General features: G+C 69.7%; 9 protein-coding genes across 9 annotated transcripts; 4 read left to right on the top strand and 5 right to left on the bottom strand.

Annotated features, from left to right (window-relative positions):
• Positions 1 to 100: 100 nt before the first annotated feature.
• On the top strand, positions 101 to 624 carry V1510DRAFT_428235 (Mitochondrial import inner membrane translocase). The gene is made up of 2 exons (XM_066935257.1): positions 101 to 411; positions 443 to 624. Exons 1-2 carry the CDS (start codon positions 179 to 181, stop codon positions 465 to 467), a joined length of 258 nt encoding a protein of 85 aa, XP_066791240.1. The 5' UTR covers positions 101 to 178; the 3' UTR covers positions 468 to 624.
• V1510DRAFT_410947 (chaperonin 10-like protein) lies at positions 456 to 2,042 on the bottom strand. Its single transcript, XM_066932809.1, has 3 exons — positions 1,845 to 2,042; positions 1,316 to 1,465; positions 456 to 1,284 (listed from the first exon to the last, which is right to left on the bottom strand). Exons 1-3 carry the CDS (start codon positions 2,015 to 2,017, stop codon positions 510 to 512), a joined length of 1,098 nt encoding a protein of 365 aa, XP_066791239.1. The 5' UTR covers positions 2,018 to 2,042; the 3' UTR covers positions 456 to 509.
• A 372-nt stretch (positions 2,043 to 2,414) lies between these two features.
• On the top strand, positions 2,415 to 3,161 carry V1510DRAFT_401075 (uncharacterized protein; the record flags this gene model as incomplete). Its single annotated transcript, XM_066932002.1, has 1 exon — positions 2,415 to 3,161. One exon carries the CDS (start codon positions 2,415 to 2,417, stop codon positions 3,159 to 3,161), a length of 747 nt encoding a protein of 248 aa, XP_066791238.1.
• Positions 3,162 to 3,432: 271 nt separating this feature from the next.
• Positions 3,433 to 5,850, bottom strand: V1510DRAFT_410942 (Alpha/Beta hydrolase protein). The gene has a single exon (XM_066932808.1). The coding sequence runs from the start codon at positions 5,357 to 5,359 to the stop codon at positions 3,464 to 3,466; it is 1,896 nt and encodes a 631-aa protein (XP_066791237.1). The 5' UTR covers positions 5,360 to 5,850; the 3' UTR covers positions 3,433 to 3,463.
• Positions 5,851 to 6,558: 708 nt separating this feature from the next.
• V1510DRAFT_447095 (uncharacterized protein) lies at positions 6,559 to 7,764 on the bottom strand (the record flags this gene model as incomplete). Its single annotated transcript, XM_066935741.1, has 1 exon — positions 6,559 to 7,764. A coding segment is annotated over one exon (1,206 nt), but the record flags the coding sequence as incomplete, so codon positions are not given.
• Positions 7,765 to 9,029: 1,265 nt separating this feature from the next.
• V1510DRAFT_410939 (FAD dependent oxidoreductase) lies at positions 9,030 to 11,232 on the top strand. The gene has a single exon (XM_066932807.1). It carries the CDS (start codon positions 9,254 to 9,256, stop codon positions 10,790 to 10,792), a length of 1,539 nt encoding a protein of 512 aa, XP_066791235.1. The 5' UTR covers positions 9,030 to 9,253; the 3' UTR covers positions 10,793 to 11,232.
• A 1,447-nt stretch (positions 11,233 to 12,679) lies between these two features.
• V1510DRAFT_358215 (putative phosphatase regulatory subunit-domain-containing protein) lies at positions 12,680 to 14,071 on the bottom strand (the record flags this gene model as incomplete). The annotated part of the gene is made up of 3 exons (XM_066930904.1): positions 12,680 to 12,829; positions 12,944 to 12,980; positions 13,410 to 14,071. Coding segments are annotated over 3 exons (849 nt in total), but the record flags the coding sequence as incomplete, so codon positions are not given.
• A 3,384-nt stretch (positions 14,072 to 17,455) lies between these two features.
• Positions 17,456 to 18,514, top strand: V1510DRAFT_229966 (uncharacterized protein). The gene has a single exon (XM_066930514.1). It carries the CDS (start codon positions 17,773 to 17,775, stop codon positions 18,448 to 18,450), a length of 678 nt encoding a protein of 225 aa, XP_066791233.1. The 5' UTR covers positions 17,456 to 17,772; the 3' UTR covers positions 18,451 to 18,514.
• Positions 18,515 to 21,059, bottom strand: V1510DRAFT_229955 (quinon protein alcohol dehydrogenase-like superfamily). Its single transcript, XM_066930513.1, has one exon. The coding sequence runs from the start codon at positions 20,778 to 20,780 to the stop codon at positions 18,579 to 18,581; it is 2,202 nt and encodes a 733-aa protein (XP_066791232.1). The 5' UTR covers positions 20,781 to 21,059; the 3' UTR covers positions 18,515 to 18,578.
• Positions 21,060 to 21,395: the final 336 nt, after the last annotated feature.

Below are 21,395 nucleotides of genomic sequence, written 5' to 3'. Positions count from 1 at the left end.
TGTGTCGCTCCGCCGGCGCGCGTCGCCGGCGCGTGCACAAAGCCTCATGAATTTGCGCACTTATGCTCAACGAAAAAGTTTTCCCACACCCGCGCCCTCGCCGCTCTCCACCGTCCATCCTCCACACAGACACCGCCCGTGTGTCTTATCCAACCAGCTTATCCCATCAATCGCAGCAATGGAGGCCCTCAACGCGCGTGAGCAGCAGGAGTTCCAGCGTCTGGTCGAGCAGAAGCAGATGAAGGACTTCTCTCGTCTGTACGGATCGCTCGTCCAGCGGTGCTTTGGCGACTGCGTCAACGACTTCACGTCCAAGGCGCTCACCGGCAAGGAGGAGCAGTGCATCTCGCGGTGCGCCGAGAAGTTCCTCAAGCACAGCGAGCGCGTCGGCCAGCGTTTCCAGGAAGCAAAGTAAGTGGTCGCCGGAGCGAGCTGACGGCAGTGCGGCAATGATGCAGGGCAAGTAGCCGGCAGCGGCAGTTTTTGGCTTGTACATAGAAATACACGGTCTACGGGGCCGGCTTGAACACGATCTTGCGGACCTCGCGGCGGTCGAAGCGCGCGTAGGCGTCGACGCAGGCGTCCAGCGGCAGCACCGTGTCGACAAAGCCGTCGAGCTTGGCCGCGTGGGCGCGCAGCACGGCCAGCGCGTCTGCAAACACGCTGCGGACCGGGCACCGGCCAAAGTGCGCCGACACGTTCTTGTCGTACGCGTCCGTGGCCGAGAACGGCATGGCCGAGTTGTGGACGCCGATGGACGAGATCACGCCAAAGGGCCGGATCAGGTCGTACGCGAGCCGGAGCGCGTCCGCCGCGCCGACGACCTCCAGCACGACGTCCGCGCCGCGGCCGGCGGTGGCCGCGCGCACGGCTGCGGCCGCGTCGCCGATGTCCGCGGCCTGGGCGCCGAGCGCGGCCGCCTGCTGCCGCCGCTCGGCCACGCTGTCGATTGCGATCACCGCGCGCGGGCCAAAGTGCAGCGCCGACACGATGGCACACTGTGCCACCGGGCCGCAGCCGACCACTGCCACGACCGTGTCGGCCAGGACCTCGGGGCTCAGGCCCCGGAGCGCCCGCGCTGCCGCAAAGTACCCCGTCGGGAAGATGTCGGCCATCAGCGGCAGCAGCGCGTCGGGCACGTCCGCCGGCGCCAGCTCGAGCGTTCCGTCTGCCAGCGGCACTTTGACGTACTCGGCCTGGCAGCCTTCGAGCAGAGGGCAGCCGAACAGCCGGTTGGACTCGCACCGCGACGACTGCCCGCGCGTGCAGTAGAAGCACGTGCCGCTGCCGTCAGCGCGCTCTCTCGTACACGTACCAGCTGATCGTAAACGGCGACACGACCTTGTCGCCGACCTTGAACCGCGTCACGCCGGCGCCCACCTCGTGCACGACGCCGGTCATCTCGTGACCCATCACGAACCCGGTCGACGACACCGGCTCGATGCCCCGGTACACGTGCAAATCACTGCCGTCAGTACCTTGGTGGACCCGTACTTAAGGGCGCTCGCCGCCGCACTTTTCACAGATATAGCCGCCAGAGACCCTCCAGTGCGGCAACATGCGGCTATACGACGAGCCTCCGGCGACGGCTCCGGCGAGCGTGCGCCCTGCGGGCGGCCTGCGGGCGAGCGCAAAGGAGCGCCGCCCGCAGGGCCTACCCTCGACTGAGTCGCCGCCGGAAGCTCGTCAGCGCGGCTATATGCGGCTATATGGCACGAGCCTCCGGCGGCGACTCCGTCGAGGGTGGGCCCTGCGGGCGGCCCTACCGATGAGCGCACGGCGCACCCTCGGCAGAGTCGCCGCCAGAGGCTTGCAGCATATAGCCGCAGCAAACCGTGACTCACCTTCCACAGAGACCGGCGGCCAGAGTCCGCACGACGACGGACCCCGCGTCGGCCGACGGGATGGGCAGGTCTTTGAGACTGACGTCGTACGGTCCGTTGAAGACGATTCCTTTCATTGTGGCAGCCATGGTCGATGGAGAATGATCTGAGGTTGAGAATAAGGGCCCCTGCATATGTGGGGTGTGGCTGGCGGTTATGCCGGAGCTGGATCTGTGCCTGTCGGCTACGAGCGCCTCCAACAGCCGCAGAAGCCATCGGACAGACCCAATGACCGGGCAGGACGTGTGGAACCGTCCATGGGGCCTCTGGGCGTTGCATTGTGGCGTAAAACGACCAGGAGAAGCGTTGGCGGTGGGTTGATTGAACGTTTTACAGCAGCCCGTACTGTTGTCGCCCAAAGCGCCCGTTCGAGATACAGCCGGGGCAGGCCGGCCAGAGCGGCAGGGCACAGCTGCTGCAGCCAGCCGAGGCTGTCTGGAGTTACACATGACCGCACAGAGTAGCGCAGGGTCGCGCAAGGTCGCACAGACGCAAACAAAACACACCGCGCTCGCGTTCTCTCTCTTCACCATGGACTCGAGGCCCCAACGAGACTCGGACGCGCCCATGGGCGGTCCACGGACGGAGCCGGTGCCGGCACTGGCGATTCTGACGCGCAAACTGGCGTTCCAGTGCGAAGAAATGCGGCAGGCGATGCAAAAAGCCGTCAAAGACCAGACAGACGCGCTCGGCCGGATCGATAGCCGGCTGGATTCGCTCGACGGCGGCGGCCCTGACCGCGCGGGCGCAGCTGACGCGGTCGCTGCCGCGGCAGGTTCCGCGGTCGCAGACGCGCTGCGCGCAAACACGGACGAGATCGCACAGGCCGTCGCTGCTGGAACAACCGATGTCACGGCCCGGCTCGACCAACAAGAGTCCATGCTCGCGTCCATGCTCGCCCAGATGTCGGCCAGCGAGCGGCGGCTGGCCCTGCTTGAAGAGACCGTGACCGCGCAGGCGCAGGCCGCGGCAAGGAGCCTGGCGCTGCTGCAGTCGCTGGTGGACGCGTCCGTTCCAGAGCCGCGGCTGCCGGTGCTGCCACGACCGCCGCGGCCGCAGACGCCGCCGGCAAGCACCAAACGCGCGCGCACGGTGCCGACGTCGCCGCGCACGCCCAGCTCGCCCGCGTCGGCCGTTCTCTACGCGACTTTCGACAACCGGCGCCGGCTCGACCCCGACACGCCCGCCAGCTCGAGCCCGCCGCGGGGCTGGGCAGGCGCGTCGCAGGCGCGGCGGCGCCTGCTGTCGTCCAGCTCCGCGCCGGAGGGCGGCTGGTAGGTGCGGCTATATGCGGCTATATGACGAGCCTCCGGCGGCGACTCCGTCGAGGGTGCGCCCTGCGGGCGGCCGTGCCGGTGAGCGCACGTGCCGCCGCCCCAGGGTCCCTACGCAGTCGCACAAGAGGCCCGGCGGCTATATGCGGCTATATGCCACAAGCCTCCGGCCGCCACTCCGCCGAGGCTGCACCCGCGGCCGTGCCGCCCGACCGCGGCTACATGCGGCTATGCGCCACAGGCTCGGCGCCCGTGCGGCTGGTGCCGCGGCTATATGCGGATTCCACGTCTATGATTGTCTCTAGCTCACATAAAAATGGCACCGGCACGAACGTAGTCCGCCACGTCGCGGATCTTGGCCTTGGCAGCCTCGTTGGCCGCATCCACGTCGCGCACGCGCGGGCTGCCGTTGTTGGGCGCCCAGTGGTTGATGAACTCAAAGATCTCCAAGTGCCAGCGGCGCGAGTTCTCGGGCTTGAGCACCCAGTGGTTCTCGTCCGGGAAGTGCAGCAGCTTGGACGGCACGCCGCGCTCCTGCAGGATGTTGAAGGCCATGATGCCCTCGGACTCGGGCAAACGGTAGTCGCGGGCGTTGTGGACGATAAAGTGCGGCGTCGACCACTTGGAGATGCGCGTGAGCGGGTTGAAGCGGTAGTAGCCGTGCGGCGAGTCCACGAAGGACGAGCCGAAGTCGTGCGTCGGGAAGTAGAGCTCGTCCGAGGCGTACTGGTTGAGCGTCGAGACCACGCCGTCGTGCGTGACCAGCGCCTTGAAGACGCGGCCCAGCGGCGAGCCCTGGATCCAGTTGATCATGTAGCCGCCGTAGGACGCGCCCGCAGCGATCGCGCGGTCAAAGTCGATGAAGTCGAACGTCTTGGTCAGGTGCTCCATGCCCAGGACGAGGTCGATGTACGGGTACGAGCCCCAGTTGCCCTGGATCTTGTCGGTGAAGTCCTTGCCGTAGCCGGTCGAGCCGGTGGGGTTGATCATGACAACGACGTAGCCGTCCGCGCCGGCGTCGGCCCACACGGTCGGGTTCCAGCGCGTGGACCACTCGTCGAGCCAGGCGCCCTGGGGGCCGCCGTGGATGAGGAACGCGAGCGGGTACTTCTTGTTCTCGTCAAAATCCGAGGGCACGACCATGAAGCCGTGGACCTGGGCGCCGCGCGAGCCGGTGAACCAGAACTCCGAGACCTGGGAGTCGTCGATCTCGGCCGGCGAGGCCGGGTCGAGCAGGCGCGAGAGCGTGCCCGTGGCGACGTCGTAGAGCTCAAAGTACGTCGACTTGGCCGTGGACGACACCGTCAGCAGCAGCTTGTCGTGCGGCAGCACCGACACGGCCTCGACCGAGTGCCGCGTCTCGAGCAGCACCGGCACCGCGCCGGGCTCGGTCAGCGAGAGCGAGAACACGCGCGAGTAGCCGAGCTCCTCGGCAACGAGGAACAGCGTCTCGCCGGTGTGCGACCACGCCACGGCCGACGGCGAGCGGTCCCAGGCCAGCGTCAGCGGCTTGAACCCCGTCGGCGGCTCGACCTTGTCCCTGCGGGTGGCCTCCTCCTCGACGTCGCCGCCGACGAGGTCGAAGAGCACGACCACGTTCTTGTCGGACTCGTACCCGTTCTCGTACTGGAGCAGGCCCGCGGCGAGCGTGCCGTTGGGCGAGAACACGGGCGCCGAGGCCGCGCCAAAGCCCGGCACGAACACCGTCTCGGCCTCGTCCGACATGTCCAGCGGCGCCACGTACACGTACGTGGCCGTGTTGTTGGCCGGGTTGAGCTCCGGCGCCTTGGCGTTGAACATCAGGAACTCGTCCGACAGGTCAAAGTCCGACGCCGACGGGAACGGCATCACCGGCGACTCGGCCTTGACGGCCGTGACGTGGTTGTCGAGCACCTGGTCGCGCCAGGCCAGGCGCTCGCCCGGCTCGACCGCCAGCGTCGACGTGAAGATGGCCATCCGGTTCTCGGTCAGCCAGTAGTCCCAGTGGCGGACAAAGAGCGAGTCGTAGAGCAGGCCCGAGTCGTCCGGCTTGGGCGCCTTGGGCGAGACGAGCTTGCCGGACGGCGAGGCCCAGCCCGCGACCGCGAACTTGACCACGGCCGTCTCCTCGACGTAGTGCGCCTTGAGCATGGACACCTGGCCGTCGAACGTGGCCAGCTTGTACGCCGGCTCGGTCGCGTCGGTCACGTCCAGCGCCCACATGGTCGTCGTGCCGTCAGCCTCGGCCTGCAGGTACAGCAGCGAGCCCGCGTCCTTGCCCGACCACGCGGGGTCCGAGATCCCGGCCGCGTCCGACAGGACCCGGGTCGCGCCGGTCTTGAGGTCGATCAGGTGCAGCGCCTCCAGCGTCTCCTTCTCGGCAAACGAGTACGTCGACGACGTGTAGACGGCGTACGTCTGCGGTCAGCGCGCCCGCGCCACCACTTACTCCGGCCGGGTTGGCCACGGCGGCCGAGCGTCGCGGCGACGACAGCATCTGCTCGGGCGAGATGTAGGCGCTGGCCGAGGCGGCCAGCAGCGCCAGCGTCCCGACGAGTGAGCGCAGCAGTTTCATTGTCCGTTCGTAGGCAGGGCCTGTGGTCTCTGGTGGTCTGGGAAGGCCGCGCGACTGAGACGGCGGTAATTGACCCTGGGGCTTGTCGAGTGGCTCTGGCCGCTTGCCCGTGATAAGCGTTGACGTTATCGCGATGGCGTAAGTGCGCTACGGCGCGGCACGGCGTATCTGGGCCCGGCTGCGGGCGCTACCCGGCCGACGCGCCGCACGGCTGTGCGGCTATATGGGGCCGGCGGCGACTGCGGCCGATGACTGCGGCCGGCGGCGGCTGGGCGGGGCGGCGGCCGGCGCCGCACAGCGTGCGGCTGGGGCGCTGCGGCGCGCTGGCGCCGGGTCGGCGCGGGGCGCCATATAGCCGCATATAGCCGCCCGGCCTTGGGCGACCGCGCTGCGGGCGGCCGGCGGCCGGCGCCGCACGGCGTGCGGCTCGGACGCTGCGGCTCGCTGGCAACCGCGGGGCGAGCGTAGCCGCATATAGCCGCGCGAGCCTCCGGCGGCGACTCCGTCGAGGGTAGCTGCCCTGCGGGCAGATGTGGCAGTGCAGGCGGGGCAGGGCGGGTATCGGGGCCGCTGTCGGCCGCCGCCAGTGCAGCTGCGTGCGGTTACATGCGGTTACATGCGGTTGCATGCGGTTGCATGCGGGCCCTCAGCGGCTATGCGGCTATATGCGGGCGTGGGACTTCTGGGAGTTGGGCGGATCGGTAAATAAGCTACGACCAGCAAAGCCAGCACAACGCCGTGCGGCACAGCAGCATAATAGGCCTCGACGTAGACTAGTATACAGTAGAGTACAGTCGTGGGGCTAGGACTCGAACCGGGCCGGTTTCTTGCGCTTCTTGGGCTTGACCGGGATGCGGCCGAGGGTGGCAAGGTCGTCGGAAGGACCCGGGCGCGCGGCACGGCGGCGGTCGCGCGGCGGCGGGTCGCGCGCCTTGGGCGCAGCGAGCGCCGGGAACGCGCGGTCGTCGTCGAGCGCGGCCGCGCCGGGGGCCGGGCCCGAGTACTGGCGGCGGCGGGCCATGGGCAGGCCGCCGTTCTCGGCCAGGCGGTTGAGCATGCCGTCCGGGATGTGGTGGAGGAACACGCAGGTGGTGCCGGCCAGGCACGAGCCCTGGAGCCAGTAGCGGCAGACCGTGCTGGAGAGGTCGTGGCTGAAGCGGCAGCCGGGGCGCAGGCACTGGCCGGTGGAGAGAAAATAGCGGCAGACGGTCTGGAGCTTGACAGACGACTGCGGGGCCGACTGGGAGTAGATGGGGCCGATGGTGGTGGTGTCGCGTTTGTTGGCGGCGGCCGGGCCGACGTGCAGCGCGCGCAGGGCGGCCGCGAGGTCGTAGTTGGTCTGTTCGAGGGCGGCCTGGATGCGGGCGTCCGGCAGCGCCTTCTGCTGGAGCGCCGCGCGCACCTGGTCGTACAGCGGCGCGGGCTCGTCGTCGGCGGCGTCGGCGTCAGCAGGCGGCGGCGCGTCGTCCGACGAGTGCGACGTGGCCAGGCTCGGCACGGCGTCGGTGTCGTCAAAGATGGCCGGCATGAACTCGGCCGCGAGGTCGTCGGTGTCGTCCGGCGCGGCCAGCGTCGCCGGCGCAGGCACCGGCGACGCCAGCGTCGACCATGACGACGAGCTGGCGATCGACAGGCCCGCGAAGTCGTCGAGCGCGTCCGAGGGCGAGCCGTAGAAGCCAAAGCCCGCGTCCGGCCGGCCCATCCCCGCCAGCGACGTCGTCGAGCCGTTGCCCAGCGACTGGTACGGCACCGGCGACGCGTGCCGCATCGGCGGCGTCGACCGCGGCGGCGTCCAGCGCGACGGCGACTGGTGCCGCCGGATGACCTTGGCACGGCCAAACGCGCCGTCGTCCGCGGCCCCGCCGCCGGGCGCCCGCGCCCTGTGCAGCCACAGCAGCTCGAGCACCAGCCGCTCGAGGTCGCCCGACGTCAGGATCCCGCCGTGGTCCTCGCGCACGAGCCCTTCGATCATCTCCGCCTTCTCCTCCTCGAGCACGCCGGGGTCGTCCAGGATCTGGTAGCACCGCGCGCGGATGCCCGCGCTTATCTCCATACTGCCGCCGCTGCGCACCCGCTCGCGCGCGTCCGCGGGGCCGCCAGGCCCGTCTGGCCCGCCCGCCTGCCCGCCCTCCGTCTGGCTCTCGTTCGCAGCCGTGCTGATCGTTCGCGCGCCCGTCCCGCGCTTGCGGCGTCCGTCCTGAATCGGGGCGTGCTTGCGTGCGCCGTGCTTGCTCCACGCGCGCGCCTACTGGCTCATTGCTCGCTCGCGAGTCCCCGATGCGCTCTCTGGGGAGGGGATGTCGTTGCCGCCTGACCTGGCGAGATAGTGGACCCGCCGCGCCCACGTGGGCGTTGGGGTTGCATCCGTCTAAAATTACGAAGGAATCTGCCACATTCCCGCCCGAGTTTAGGCTCCCCGCGCCGGGCGATATCGCCACGCCGCCGGCCGGGTCTCGCCGCCCCCGCCGTGCGCCGCGCGCACGGTGGCGCCTCGCGCGGCGGTCTGTCGCGCTGCCGTGTGCCCTTGCCACCTGCTCCGCGGCGCTGTTCGTGCCAACGGCGCCGTTGCTACATGCGTTGGGAGATGCGGGCGTTGCCACGGCAACAAGCGCGGACCGCCGCCCGGACCGCCGCCGCACCCCGTGCGGCTCCACGTGCGGCAACCTCCGATCGTCCGCGATCGGACCGGCGCGCTTTGCTTTCCGCCCGCACCGCCACTGCGGCTATATGCACGGCTCACGTGCTGACCTGCCCGCGTGGCGCGCGCGGCTGTAGCGCGCTCTAGCAGTCGCGCGCAGGTCTAGTGCGGAGGAGCGGCGGCCGGAAAGCAGCACGTGCGGTCGCGTGCGAGCCCGCAGTGGCGAGGATGTCGGCGGCTATATGCGGCTGTATGAGCGGCGGGCCTCCGGCGTCGAAACCGTCGAGCGTCCGTCACGGGCAGACTCGTAGCGCGGCATTGTCCTGGTGCCTGATCTGCCCGATCTGCCCGTGGAACAGCTACCCTCGACGGAGGCGTCGCCAGAGACTTGTTAGTCTCCACCGCATAAAGCCGCATATAGCCGCAGCCATCCTCTACGCAGCCACCTGCGATGGCCTGCACACAATCGCGCAGGCGAACGTCCAGCCACGACTCTGTCCGCGACTCCGCCCGCGACCCCGTCGAGGAGGCGCCAGGCGGCAGTAGCTACGTCCGCCGCCGCACCCGCAATGCGCACTCTGGACCCGGCCGCCGCCAGCGCCACAGCGGCTCGCGCAGCGGCTATATGCCCGGGCACGGCGGCTGTATGCCACACCTGGCGGCCCCTCGGCCACAGTGGCTGAGCGTCCAGCGGCTATATGCACGCGTGCGGCTGCACGCGGCGCTGCCCAGCGGCTATATGATGTCCGTGGCGCATGCCGTGGCGCCAGGCAGATAAGCGATAAGACGCCACACCGGCTCGAGCGGGCTCGAGCGGCCTGGGCGAGTCGTCCGGGGCGGCGCTGGGAGTGGGGCGCAACGGCCGCGCCAGATAAGCGCGTTCCTCCTCGCTACCCCAGACAACATGGCGACCCCTAAAGTCCAGGACAAGAGCCCGCGGGCGGCGTCGGCGTGGTCGACGCCCAAGGCGGGCCTGGCCGGCCACGGTGCCGACACGCAGCTGCCGCTGACGGTGGACGTGGCCATCATCGGCGGCGGCTTCAGCGGAGCCTCGATGGCTTACCATCTGACCCAGGCGCTCGACGCGCGCGTGGCCTTGCTCGAGGCCGGCGAGTTCTGTTCCGAGGCCAGCGGCCGCAACGGCGGCCAGATCCGCCCGGACGTGTACAAGTATACGGCGCAGGTGCAGGCGCAGACGGACAGCGCAGACGCGCTCCGGCTGGCAGAGTTCGAGCTCGAGAACTACGCGGCCATCCACGAGACCGTGGCCGCGCTGGGGATCGAGTGCGAGCTGTCGGCGGGCGACACCGAGGGCTGGCGCGTGTTTCTCGACCGCGCTGAGTTCGAGACCGCGCTGGCCGCGCTGGCCAAGACGCGCGCACTCGGCCTAGACGCTCCGGACGTGCGCGTGTACCAGGCACCGGCCGTGGTGGCCGCGACCGGAATCAAGACGGCCGTGGGCGCAATTGCCGGCCCGGCCTCGCCGATATCGGGCTACCGGCTGGTGGACGGGCTGCTGAAGGCGTCGATCGAGGCCGGCCTGACGCTGCTGACGCACACACCGGTGACGGCAATTGGCGCGCCGACCGCCGACGACGACGACTTTGAGCAGGTCGTTGTTGGCGCCGACGGCGTCGATGTTGAGCGGTCGCCGGCGTCGTACGCGTTCCGCCTGGACACGCCGCGCTGCCCGGTATACGCGGACCGGGTCGTGCACGCGACCAACGGCTTGGTTGAGTCGCTGCTGGACCTGGGCCGCGTGGTGGTACCCGTCCGGGGCAATGTGCTCGAGCTGGCGCCGGCCGAAGGCACGACGGCGCCGCCGCTGTCGCGCGACGCGGCCCACAAGATCACCAACATGAACTTCAACGACGGCGGCGAGTACCTGGTGCAGCGGCCGAACGGCAACCTGGTGCTCGGTGGCGGACGGCGGTTCGACCCGGGTCGGGGCGTGCTGGATGTGGCGACTGCGGCGGCGACTGTGGCGGTGGCTGCGGCTGGTGGCCCTGCGCCGGCATTTGCCGTCGACGCCGACGTCAACCTCTGGCTGCGCGGTTTTTTCAGCCGGGTGCTGCTCAACGAGCCCGCGCGGACGGTGCCGGCGCTGACGGCGGCGCCGGCCGGTCCGTGGCGCGTGGTGCGCGAGTGGACCGGAGTGATGGGGCACTCGGCGGACGGGATGCCGCTTGTTGGGCGTGTCCCCGACCGGCCAGGCCAGTACTGCGTCGCAGGTTTTACCGGCCACGGCATGCCGCGAATCTTTCTCTGCGCCAAGGAGCTTGCGCAGGCAATTGTGGCGGACGCAAGCGCGGACGGGCTCGTGGCGAAAGCTGCGGGCGCGGCCCACTTGGGTGCGTCTGAGGCGCGTATGCCGCGCGTGTTTGAGTTGTCGGGCGCCCGGCTCGAGGCGCTGCGGGCGGCCGCTGTGGGCCACGTGTATTAGGTGAAAATAATGGAGAGCGGACGGGTCAATTGGGCGAGAGATGACGGGGCCGGGTCGGCACGCGTCGCGAAGAGTGCAGGGCGTGCAATTGAGTCTGGTCACGCGGACGGCGGGCTGCGGACGTGCGTAGACGCGGCAACGACAGGGCCCGGCCAACAAGGCGAGGGCGGGAGGCCGTGATGGCGGTACGATGCGGTACGACGTGGTACGACGCGACAGAGAGCGATCGTACCGGTTTGTTGTTCGACCAGGATACTGGCACCGCGTGTCTCACGGTGCGGGAGCTAATGCGGGAGCTTGCATGAATGCGGGCTAGAGCGACGCAGTGCTACCCCGCGCCCACAGATTTGGGTCGCGGTCGGCCCCCCACGCCGACGTCTAAAGACAGAGACCGGCATCCCCACTCCTGTCTAGACGTAGACAGGCACGCGAGAGCGGTCACGAGTCGCGACGCGCCGCACAGAGTGCGGCGCGGTGACGGCGCGTGGTGACGGCGCGCGGCCGCGCGACGCGCGCGGCCGCGCTGCGGCGGCGATCGCGACGGCCGCGACGGCCGCGACGGCCGTGACGGCCGCAACGGCGCCCTCGTCCCGCGGTCGCGCGCCTGCCCCGCCGTCTCAAGCCCCTCGCGTCGGCCGCACCGCCCACCGATCGGCGTCGCGCAGGGCCGTCGCGGCGGCATGCGCTGCCGCGCACAGCGCCACGGCTAGCGCCGAGTGCACGGCACCGGGGGGCGGTATCAGACGTGCCAAGTGCGCCCCCTGTGCATGTGCAGCCGTGCGGCCGCTCGCCAGCACGGCCGCCGACACCGGCAGCGCGCCCGATCGCGCGCTGCCCCGCACCGGCAGCCGCAGGGCGGCGGTGCGGCCGGTGTCTCGGGGATTTACGCGCGGTCACGGCGTGGCTGGTGAGTCCGTGAGTCCGGACACAGTCCGGACCCGACAACCGGCGTGGCGCTGACAGAACACGCTAGCCCCATCGGGATCGGGCGCGCTCAGACTCGCCTCGCCTTCGTCCTGTGCCAGCGGCCAACGGACCGGCCACGCCAGCGCAAGCCGCCGCCGCACGGCGCGCGCCCCGTTACTGTCGCGATCGCCGCCGCGGCATGTCGTCTGACGTCGGGTGGAGAACCGCCGCTGCACCCCCCGCCCGGCGGCGCGGCCGCAGCCTGTTCACGCCCGCGCCCCGCTGTGTTCAGCACCGGTCTGTTGGATCCCACCGCCGGCTCTGGTTCTGCCGGCCTGTTGGGACGCCCGTATCCGCCGCAAACCTTCTCCGCAAAACAAGGTTTAGCGCGGCGTACCTGTACGCGCCGCCCTCGTACACGTATCGCAATCCCTGCTGCTGCGGCCTTTTGCGCCGCACGAGCCGCACGGGCGCGATAGCCACCGGTGGCGACGCGCTGCGTGGCGTGACCGCCCACCGGATGGCGCCGGCAGCGGCCTCCGCTAGCTGGGGCCGGAGCCTGCCGATCGCCCAGCCTGGCCGCGGCCGCCGGCACTGGGCTGAACGCGGCCGTGGCGCGGCCAGACCGCTCGGCGTGACGGACGTCATGGGCGCGCCCGTGGCCTCCGCGCATCCATAGTGCGCTGGCGCGCGCCATCCGGTGTATCCGGCCGCTAGCGCGGCGCCGCACGAGGTGCGGCTCGCTCGGACTAGTCCGGCGCCGCACGGGGTGCGGCTCATGTTATTGCGTATAATACAGCATGCAAAGCGACCTCGCTAGATCGTGATCACCGCCGGCACGTGGATCTTGCCGTCGTCCTCGGCCTCGTCCGCGTCCGCCGGCGCCCGCAGCGTGTCCAGCGGCGGCGTCATGCTCCCGCCGAGGTAGAAGCTCGCCGGCCGGTACGTGCCGTAGCCGCCCGTCAGCGGCGTCGGCGCCGTCGTCAGCGTCTGTGGCGACTGCGGTCCGGCCCGGCCGTTCGTCGGCGAGCCCTGGAAGAAGCAATAGTTGTCGAGAAAGGCCTGGTACGACGTCGAGTCCACGGCCGGCCGCTCGGCCAGGAACCGCGGCCCGGGCGTGCCGGATGCCAGCTGCTCGTTGACCTGCCGGAGGTCCTCGATCGAGAGCCCGACCGACTTGGGCCGCGGCGCGGCCGGCGGCGCGAAGTAGTCGGGGCGATCGCCGTCGGCGGGCGACGACGCGACCGAGCCCGAGTCGCTGTTGTTGCCGCTGTTGGCGGCGCTGGACGCGGCCGAGTTGGACGCGGACCCGACGGACCCGCAGGACGCAGACCGCGCGGACACGCCGGACCGCGCGGACCCAGCGGACCCAGCGGACCCAGGCCCAGCCGACCCGGCCGATCCCGCCCGCGTCCCCGCCCGCGGCACCGCGAACGACGGCCGCACCGGCGGCAGCACGGCCGTCTGGGCCGGCGACGCCGGCGCGGTCGCAGCCTTGATGCCCGGCCGGCCCAGCGTCGCGTTCAGCGACGCGCCAAAGTTGTACCGCGACTGGAACAGCCGGCCGGACGTCGCCGGCAGCTCGCCGGACGCCTTATGTGTCCGGCGCGGCGGCGGGTACAGCGGCTCGAACGAGTCAAACGACGTGTCGAGCTCGTCCGCCGTCGGCGGCCCGTCGTTCTTGCCCGGGTACAGCGAGAGCGTGTCGAACTGCGGGTACGCAGACGATACCGCCGGCGGCAGCGACGACAGCGGCAGGTCCAGCAGCGGCGGCGAGGCCGGCGAGCTGCCGGCGGACGACGACGCCGACGACGACACCGAGACCGGCCGCCGCAGGAACTCGACTTGGTAGTTCACGCTGCCGTTGTTGTCCCAAAACTCCGTGCCGTTGACGTTGTAGCGGATGCAGAAAAACATGACTTTTGACTCGAGGGCAGTGAAGTCCTGGAGCTTGATCGAGATCGAGAACCGGTCGTAGCCGGGATCGCGCGGCAGCTTGAGGTCGTCGTTGAAGTCGCCGGCGATCTCGGACACGGTCTTCCAGTAGTCGACGGTGAACTTGGCTGCGACGTACTTGGAGAATGCAAGGTTGCGCGCGGCCACGTGGATGATCAGCACCCGGCGGTCGTCCGAGAGGAACACGCGCTCGACGTAGACCGGCTGGGCGGCGCGGGCGGGCGAGGGCGCCGGGAAGTTGGGCAGCCGGACGTCCCACTCGGGCGCGCGGTCGGCCCACGGGAACAGCCCCGGCAGGCCGTCGGTCTCGCAGACCGGCGAGGACGTGGCCGAGACGGCCGTGGGGCGCTCCGAGTGCAGGAAGTGGCGGACGTGCTCGAGCTGGGCGTCGAAATGGACGTTCTTAGGGTAGGTCGGCGTCGACGGCACGCTCGACGGCCGCCGGCTCTTGAGCGACGGCTTGACGAGCTCGCCGGACTTTTTGCGGACCATGCGGGCCGGGCGGGCGTCGTCCTCGGTGTCCGAGCCGGGCGCGGAGGTGACGGCGCAGGACGCGGCGCGGGCGGCGGCGCGGCGGGCACGGACGGCGGCGTCGCGGACAGCGTCGCGGACGCCGCCGACAGGCGCGGCGCCGGCGCCGACGGCGGCGAACGCGCCGGCGGCGGGCGCGGGGTCGCTATCACTAGCCGTTCGGCTAGCAGGCGCGGTTGCGACTGTGACGGTGCGGGGATCGTGATCTCGACTGGCCGCGGCCGGCGCGGCCACCGCGGCCACCGCGGCCGCGGTCGGCTCGATGCGCGCGCTCAGCTCGGCCGGCGTGGCGTGCGGGACGGCGGGCGGGAGGCTCATGGGCGGGACGGCCGATTCGATGTGGAAAGACGACGGCGACGAGGAGGCCGAGGAGGACGGCGACGAAAACGACGGGCCGAGCTTGGTCAGGATCGTTTGGCGGACCTCTGCCGACCGAGCCTGGATGGCCATGCCCGGAGGCGAGCCCTGGCGGCGCTGGGGGATCCCCGCGATCGCGGTCTGGAGCTCGGCCAGGTTTTCGATGTGGCGGACGCCGGCGTCGGCCGTTTCCTCACGCTCGTCGTCGCCGTCGGCGCCAGCGGCGTCGGGCGGTGGCCGACGGGGCCGCGACGTGTTGCGCGACGTGTTCTGCTGCGTGGCAGACGCCAGCTCGCTGCGCCGCTGCGAGGTCGGGCCACGGCCGCGCTTGGTCAGGAACCGGGCCGAGGGCGGGTCGCCGCCGGGGGAGAGGTGCGCCGACACGACGGGCGACGTGCTCGGCGGCGTGTACGGCATGGCAGGCGGACGCCGCGAACGGGACGGGACAGACGGGGCCGGCTCTGGCGGCTCTGGCGGCTCTGGCGGCTCTGGCGGCTCTGGCGGCTCTGGCGGCTCGTGCGCCGCTGCCGGGCGCGATCGCCGGTCGATCGGGCGGCGCTGGAGGCAGGCGGCAGACGCTCGCCGGACGGGACGGGAGTGCGCTGGGGCCGCTGTGTGCTCAGGCCGCTGTGGCCTGTCTTGGCTGTGTGCTGTGCAGCCGGCCGGGTGCTGGTCGCCGTTTTATTTGCACGGCACGCCGCCTGATAAACACGCCTGTGGTGTTTAGCATCTGGACGCACCCGATACCAATGGGGTACGCGCGATGCCCGTAGCGGTACCTAGTCGGTATGCGTGCCACGCCGTCGTACCGCTTGTACCGGGCTACCGGTACACGGGTACGCTGCGGCGGCCGGGTACGGCGCCAGCCGCCGCCAGCGTACCTGCGATGCGCGTGCTAGGCCTGCCGGGGCTAGGTGGCGAGATCAGACAGCCTGCGACCGGCCGGTTGGAGCGCCACGGCCGAGTCCGGCTGGGTCCGGCTGGGTCCGCATGTCCTGTGGCGCATGGGGACCCGTCCGCCGACCAGTGGGACGCCGTGCCGGCCGCGCGGGCGCGGTACGCGCGATACGCCAGGTACCGACGGGTACCGCACTGCCAAAAGGGCAAAAGTCAGTCCACAAACCTTGTGCGAAAGTTTAATCCGTGTCTCACCACCTGTGGCGGTGTCGTCAGGAGCGCATGAGTTGGGGCTTGCGCGCCGCGCTAGCGCGCCGTGGCGCCGTGGCTTGTTGGGTCACCGCGGTCACCACGCCCGGCCTGCCGGCGGGGCGGCGGGGTTCGCGGATTGCCGGCGGCGCCGCGCCTCGGCGGCTGCGTGCGGCCGTACGTGCCGGTTCCGGCGTGTGGTCGGAAGCCTGTGCGCGCCTGTGGGCTGCGCTGCGGACACGCCATCGGCGCTGCGGTGGTGTGTCCGGCTGGGTACCATGCTGCCTGGCCACGCGGCATGGCGCGGTTGCCTGACCGCAGATGGCCTCTGCGGGCCTCTGCAAGCGCTCTGGGGACCGCCCAGAGCTTTCTCGTGCGCCCTGGCGACTCTGCGACCCTGCCACCGCCTGCCGCCGCATGCCGCCGCGGGCTTTTTGCCTCCTCCGATTTATACTCCAGAACATTGTAGATCATTCGACTTTGCCGCGACGGGGCCAGGCCACCTCTCCGCCGGCTGCTGCTGCTGCCGGCTGCCACAAGCTGTCCCGGCTGCTGCCGGCCTGTGCGTCGCTGCACTCTGTCCGCAGCCCTCGCCGCTGTCTCGCTGTCATCAGCTGTCGCGTGCGCCTACAGAGCTCGCAACAGCAGCCCTGACCGGAACTGCAGCGGTCCCGAGCCAACCCCGCCGCCGCGGCGTCCCGCGAAGCGCGCCCGGCCTGGCGCGCCGCACGGTCAGCGCCGCGCCGATCCACCGGCGATCGCCGCGCTAACGTCACCTGTCAAAATTAGTGCGCTTAGCCCGTGCATGCATCTCTCAGACGAGACGACTCGCGTCACCGCCTCCATGCACGCGCGGCTTTTGCTACCGTCGTCGAGGCGGGAGTGTCGACCCCTGGTGTTAAGACAGAGACTCGAGGTGGGCGCGCTGCGCGTGCTGCCGTGCGCGAACTGTCTCGGCACCAGCCGGCTGGCTCAGACCTGCATTCGGTTATTGAGCTGTGTTCAGGTCCAGTGACTGTACGAGCGCCACGAGCCTCCGGTCACGGCCCTATCGAGGGCATCACTATGCACGGTGATCAGCTGTGCTCGTCGGAACCGGCTGTAGGAATCTATCCGCGACGGAATTGCCACCGCAGACATGTAGGCGGATCCGCAGCATATAACCGCATGAATTCTCGGCAGCGGCTCCACCAAGAGGGCTTCGTGTAAGCAGCAGCGAGTGCGCTCGCCGGGAGGTGCCCGCAGGACAGCCTGCAGGGACGCCTCCTGCCGCGGTGGCCAGCGCGAATTCATAGATAGTGCCACCGGCCCAGCACACTGGACAGGGCCTATCGTGGCGAACCCGGCACTCGGCAACCACCAGTACGGCTCGTACCAAATCTTATCGCCGACGAACAGCCACGAGCGGGCTCATCGCCGATCGGGACCGCTGGCTTGGAGCTTCGTATTGAATCGAATGTGTACTGGTTCCAGACCGATTTCGGAATTATTTCGGAATAGTCTCGACCGCCTCTGGCCACGGCCGAGCAGCGTCGGCGGCTGTGGAGGGTGCTTACGAACGGACCAGCCGAGTATCTACAGGCGGACGGCGACGAACCGGACGCTAGACGTCGCGAACGCGGTGGCCAAAGTTTCTAAGCAAATCCGGGGTACAAAACCCTATTTCGCGAAATTACACTTTCCATATCTTGGCTGAGCAGTGAACAATACGCGTTTAGTTGCCGCCGTTAACACGCCATATCGTACCGCCAGTCGTACCAGTATTGTGTTAGCTATCGTACGGAGGCGAGTGGGTCCTGGCGGCGACCAGGTGAGCCTTTCGTTGCCGCTTTGCTATACTCTCCGAATCAGCTCCGAACCGCCGGCCGTAAAACTTGGACTGAGCGGCACCTCACAGCGCTCGAGGCCGCTGCGCTTCGCTTTGGCCCTTCTGAGGCTGTGCGACCAGTACCCAGACAGCAGTACGGCACCAAACTAGGTGGCTGTCCAACTTATCGCGAAAGTCCCTAAAGGCTGCCGTTCTCAGCGGACCAAGCTCAGCCCTACCAAATTCGGTCTCCGGCGGAACAGACGTGACGCCTAACATGGCAGAAGCTGCAGGCACATGTGCAGACTCGTGTGCTGGCTACAACAACTACGGACAAGCGCGTAGCATTCGGCAGGTCGTTCCACAGCAGAGAGTGCAGACCGAGCGCTGTACCAACAGCGAGTACCGGCGCGATTCCGCAATTGTCAAGCCGCGACCGGCCGAGCGGCCGGCTTGCCGAGCGGCCACCGGACCGAGCGCAACCAATGCACGCGGCGGGCGTGGCCGTGGCAGTCGGCTGTTCCGCACTTGCGGCTATATGCTACGGCGACAATGCGATGAGGCACAAGTCACAAGTCCCCGGCAGCAACCGTGCCGAGAGTATCCGACCTTATGTGGCGAGCCGTACGCGTTCCACGTGTCCAGAGGGCGGCTTCGCTCGACGGAGCTGTCGCCGAGGCTGTTGCACGCCTGCGGCAGCGACTCGTTCGAAAACAGCCGGCCTACTGACAGGCCGCATGCGATCTGCACATCCCGTAGACGGTCGCCTTCAGCAAAATCACCGCAGGGCTGTTGGCGAGCCCCGGCGGCGACTGTGTCGAGGACCGCGGCCACACTGGCGGAATATTTGCGCGCCGCACTCTGTGCGGCTCAAATCGCAGCCGTCCGAGATCCGCCCGCAGGGCGCACCCTCGACGGAGTCGCCGCCGGAGGCTCGCCATATAGCCGCATGTAGCCACCGGCGTCATATAGCCGCATGTAGCCGCCAGAGCCTGGTCATATAGCCGCATACAGCCGCATTACAAAACAGGCGCGCGTGCGCGGTGTATTAGTCGCGATATTATACAGTAAAGTACAGCTAGATTATTCGACGCCAAAAGAGTAAAGACGGACCTGGCCGTCATCGCTGGCCGAGGCCAGTCGCGAGTCCGAGAGGCCTACGCAGGTGACGGGGCCGGTGTGGCCGCTCAGGGTGTGCAGGCAGCGGCCGGTCTGGAGGTCCCAGACCTTGACCAGTCGGTCGTGGGCGCCGGTGACGATGCGGAAAGTGTCAGCAGCCATGCCCCAAACGCCCTCGACGTGGCCAAAGAGAGTGCGCTCGCAGTCGCCGGTCTTGGTGTTCCAGAGTTTGATTGTGTTGTCGAGCGAGCAGGTGAGGATATGCGGGAGGCGGTGCGCCTTCTCCTCGCGGACAGCGGGCGCGTCCACGGGCACGTCCGGCACGGGCGCGTCCACGGCGGGCGCGAACTCAGTCGGCGCGGCCGGCGGCGAGCACGTCGCCGTGTCCGGCACGGCCTCGATCTTGGGCTCGTCGTCGTCCTCGTCGTCGTCGAGCACAATCGGCAGCACGCACTGGACCTGGCCAAAGTGGCTCTGGTCGTCGCGGGCGCCGGGCGCCGGCAGCGGCAGCTGCGGCGTGTCCGGCACGGCGTCCGGCGCGCCCTCGGCGTCGGCGTCGCGGTCCTCGCGCGGAAACAGGCCGCCGGTGCGCATGACCGAGTGGGTGCCGCCGAAGATGCGCACGCACTCGCGCGTGTCGAGGTCCCACATGCGCACGGTGGTGTCGTCCGAGGCCGAGAACAGCTTGCGCGAGGGCGAGTGGATGCGCACGGCGTTGACCCAGTCGCGGTGGCCGCGCAGGGTGAAGAACGACTTCTCCTTGAAGTTCCAGATGCGGATGGTCGAGTCGGCCGAGCCCGACGCCAGCAGCGTCTCGTCGAAGTTGAGCGACGAGACGCCGTCGGTGTGGCCGCGCAGGGTCGACAGGCACTCGCCGGTGCGGTAGTTCCAGATCTTGAGCGTGCGGTCCATGGACCCCGTGATGAGCTTGTTTTCGTCGAACTGCAGCGCGCGCACGCCGCGGACGTGGCCGGTCAGCGTCCGCAGCAGCTTGCCGGTCTCGATGCACCAGACCTTGACGGTGGTGTCGTACGAGCCGGTGATGAGGATGTCGTGGTCGAACTGGAGGCACATGATGCCGTCGGTGTGGCCCTTGAACACGCGCAGCTTGTAGCGGCCGCGGCGCCAGTTCTGCTCGACCTTGAGCCGCTCCGAGTAGACGTCCTTCCACGGGCGGGTCGTGCGCGCGGGGTCGCACTTGATGCGCTTGGCCGGCGCGGTCTCGCCGTCGGCCGGCCGCTTGGTGCCGAGCGCGCGGTCGGCGTTGGCCGCGTCCGCGTCGGCCACGTCTTCGGCCGGCGGCGGCGGCGCCGGCGCCGGCAGCGCGCCCGCCGCGCGGTCGGCCCGCGACTGCTGCCGCAGACCGGCCGCGCGGGCGCGCATGTCGTCGCGCGACTCCTTCAGGCGCTCGCGCTCCATCAGCGGCAGGCCCCAGCCGCACTTGGTGCACTTGCGGTCGATGTGCTGCTCGCACATGCGGTGCCAGACGATGTCGTCGTCGGCAAGCTCCTTCCAGCGGCGCGAGACCTGCGCGGCCTTGCAGAGCGAGGCCGCGTCCAGGTAGCACAGGATCTTGAACGCGACCTCGGCCGGCAGCGCCGACACAAAGTCGATGCGGATGAGGTCGCGCAGCATCGAGGAGACGTACGAGAGCTGCGGAAAGCAGCACTGCGACAGCAGGCCGTGCAGGATCAGGTTGCGCTGGCCGGCCGGCGCAGCAGAGAACAGCGACCACACGTGGGTGATGGCCTGCTGGTCCTGCTGCGGCAGGTTCTCGAGCGAGCGCTGCAGGACGTCCATCGTGGTCTCGTCGGCCTGGCGCTTGCACTTGAAGTCGGGGTGGTGGCGGTAGCAGAACGTGCGCGACTCCTTGTAGCTCTCGGGGTAGATCCGCTGGGGGATGTGCTTCGACAGAAACGCCGGCAGCACGGCCGCGGCCGTGGTTTCGTCTGGCCGGCGGTCGCGGGCGCGGGCGCGTGCGCTGTCGCGGTCGTCGCTGGGCCCGCCGGGGGCGGGGTCGGCGCTCGGGGTCGGCGCGGGGCTGTCGTCCACGGCGCCGGTGGGCCGAGGGGACGTGTCTGGGACGGTGCCGCCGCTGGTCGTGGTCGTGTCCGCGCTGAGTCCGCGGTTGCCGTTGGCCACAGACCGAGTGTCCGGGCCGGCCATGTTGATATATTCGAGCCCGTCCGCGGTCTCCACAGCGTTTGCGAGGGTGTCTAGTCTGCTAATGAGCCTTCTTTATGTTCTAGCCGATCTCATCGGCGACCCCTAGAGTCCTAGCCCTGCTGACGTCTTCTGGCCTGGGGATGTGCAATCGTGAGATGCCTGTTCTTGCCTACGCTGGCGGTGCAGTGCCGCGGCCGCCACACAAACTTTTCGGCGACTTCCCGAACGGGCCTGGCCGGAGGCTGAGCCACTGTGGCGGACCTGCCCAGTCCGGCTAGCGGCCTGCGGCCGCGACGCAGGCCGCCGAGGGGAGCAGGTCGCCTGCCCCACCGGGCACTAGCCCGGCATAAATGCGCCCCAAACGGTCATGCGCCGGCTGTCCGCTCTGCGGCTGGAGCCCCAGCCACATGGCGGCAAGTCCGACATTCGCCACAGGATGGCGTCAGCACGGCCACTCACGTGACCGCGGGCACCCTGGCGGCCGCCGGCGCTGCCGCTGGACGGCACGGCCGCGCGGACGCGGGCAGCGCCGCGGACGACGCAGCCGGCGGGGCGGGCCAGCCGCGCGCCAGCGGCGGGATCAATCACGCGGGCGTGCCGGACGCTGGCGTGCTC

The sequence above is a fragment of the Dipodascopsis tothii genome, assembly GCF_038497935.1.
Source record: "Dipodascopsis tothii strain CBS 759.85 unplaced genomic scaffold V1510scaffold_3, whole genome shotgun sequence".
NCBI classification, from domain to species: Eukaryota; Fungi; Ascomycota; class Lipomycetes; order Lipomycetales; family Lipomycetaceae; genus Neoaidaea; species Neoaidaea tothii.
This window is presented reverse-complemented; position numbering and strand designations above follow the sequence as displayed.

Bases quoted from the DNA above. Each gene is read 5' to 3' on its own strand.
- V1510DRAFT_428235 (XM_066935257.1), top strand. From the start codon at position 179: ATGGAGGCCCTCAACGCGCGTGAGCAGCAGGAGTTCCAGCGTCTGGTC. The intron at 412-442 runs GTAAGTGGTCGC...AGCTGACGGCAG, and splicing joins CAGCGTTTCCAGGAAGCAAA to TGCGGCAATGATGCAGGGCA.
- V1510DRAFT_410947 (XM_066932809.1), bottom strand. From the start codon at position 2,017: ATGCAGGGGCCCTTATTCTCAACCTCAGATCATTCTCCATCGACCATG. The intron at 1,466-1,844 runs GTGAGTCACGGT...TACTGACGGCAG, and splicing joins GCCGCCGGTCTCTGTGGAAG to TGATTTGCACGTGTACCGGG. The intron at 1,285-1,315 runs GTACGTGTACGA...CGCTGACGGCAG, and splicing joins TCGCCGTTTACGATCAGCTG to CGGCACGTGCTTCTACTGCA.
- V1510DRAFT_410942 (XM_066932808.1), bottom strand. From the start codon at position 5,359: ATGTGGGCGCTGGACGTGACCGACGCGACCGAGCCGGCGTACAAGCTG.
- V1510DRAFT_410939 (XM_066932807.1), top strand. From the start codon at position 9,254: ATGGCGACCCCTAAAGTCCAGGACAAGAGCCCGCGGGCGGCGTCGGCG.
- V1510DRAFT_229966 (XM_066930514.1), top strand. From the start codon at position 17,773: ATGGCAGAAGCTGCAGGCACATGTGCAGACTCGTGTGCTGGCTACAAC.
- V1510DRAFT_229955 (XM_066930513.1), bottom strand. From the start codon at position 20,780: ATGGCCGGCCCGGACACTCGGTCTGTGGCCAACGGCAACCGCGGACTC.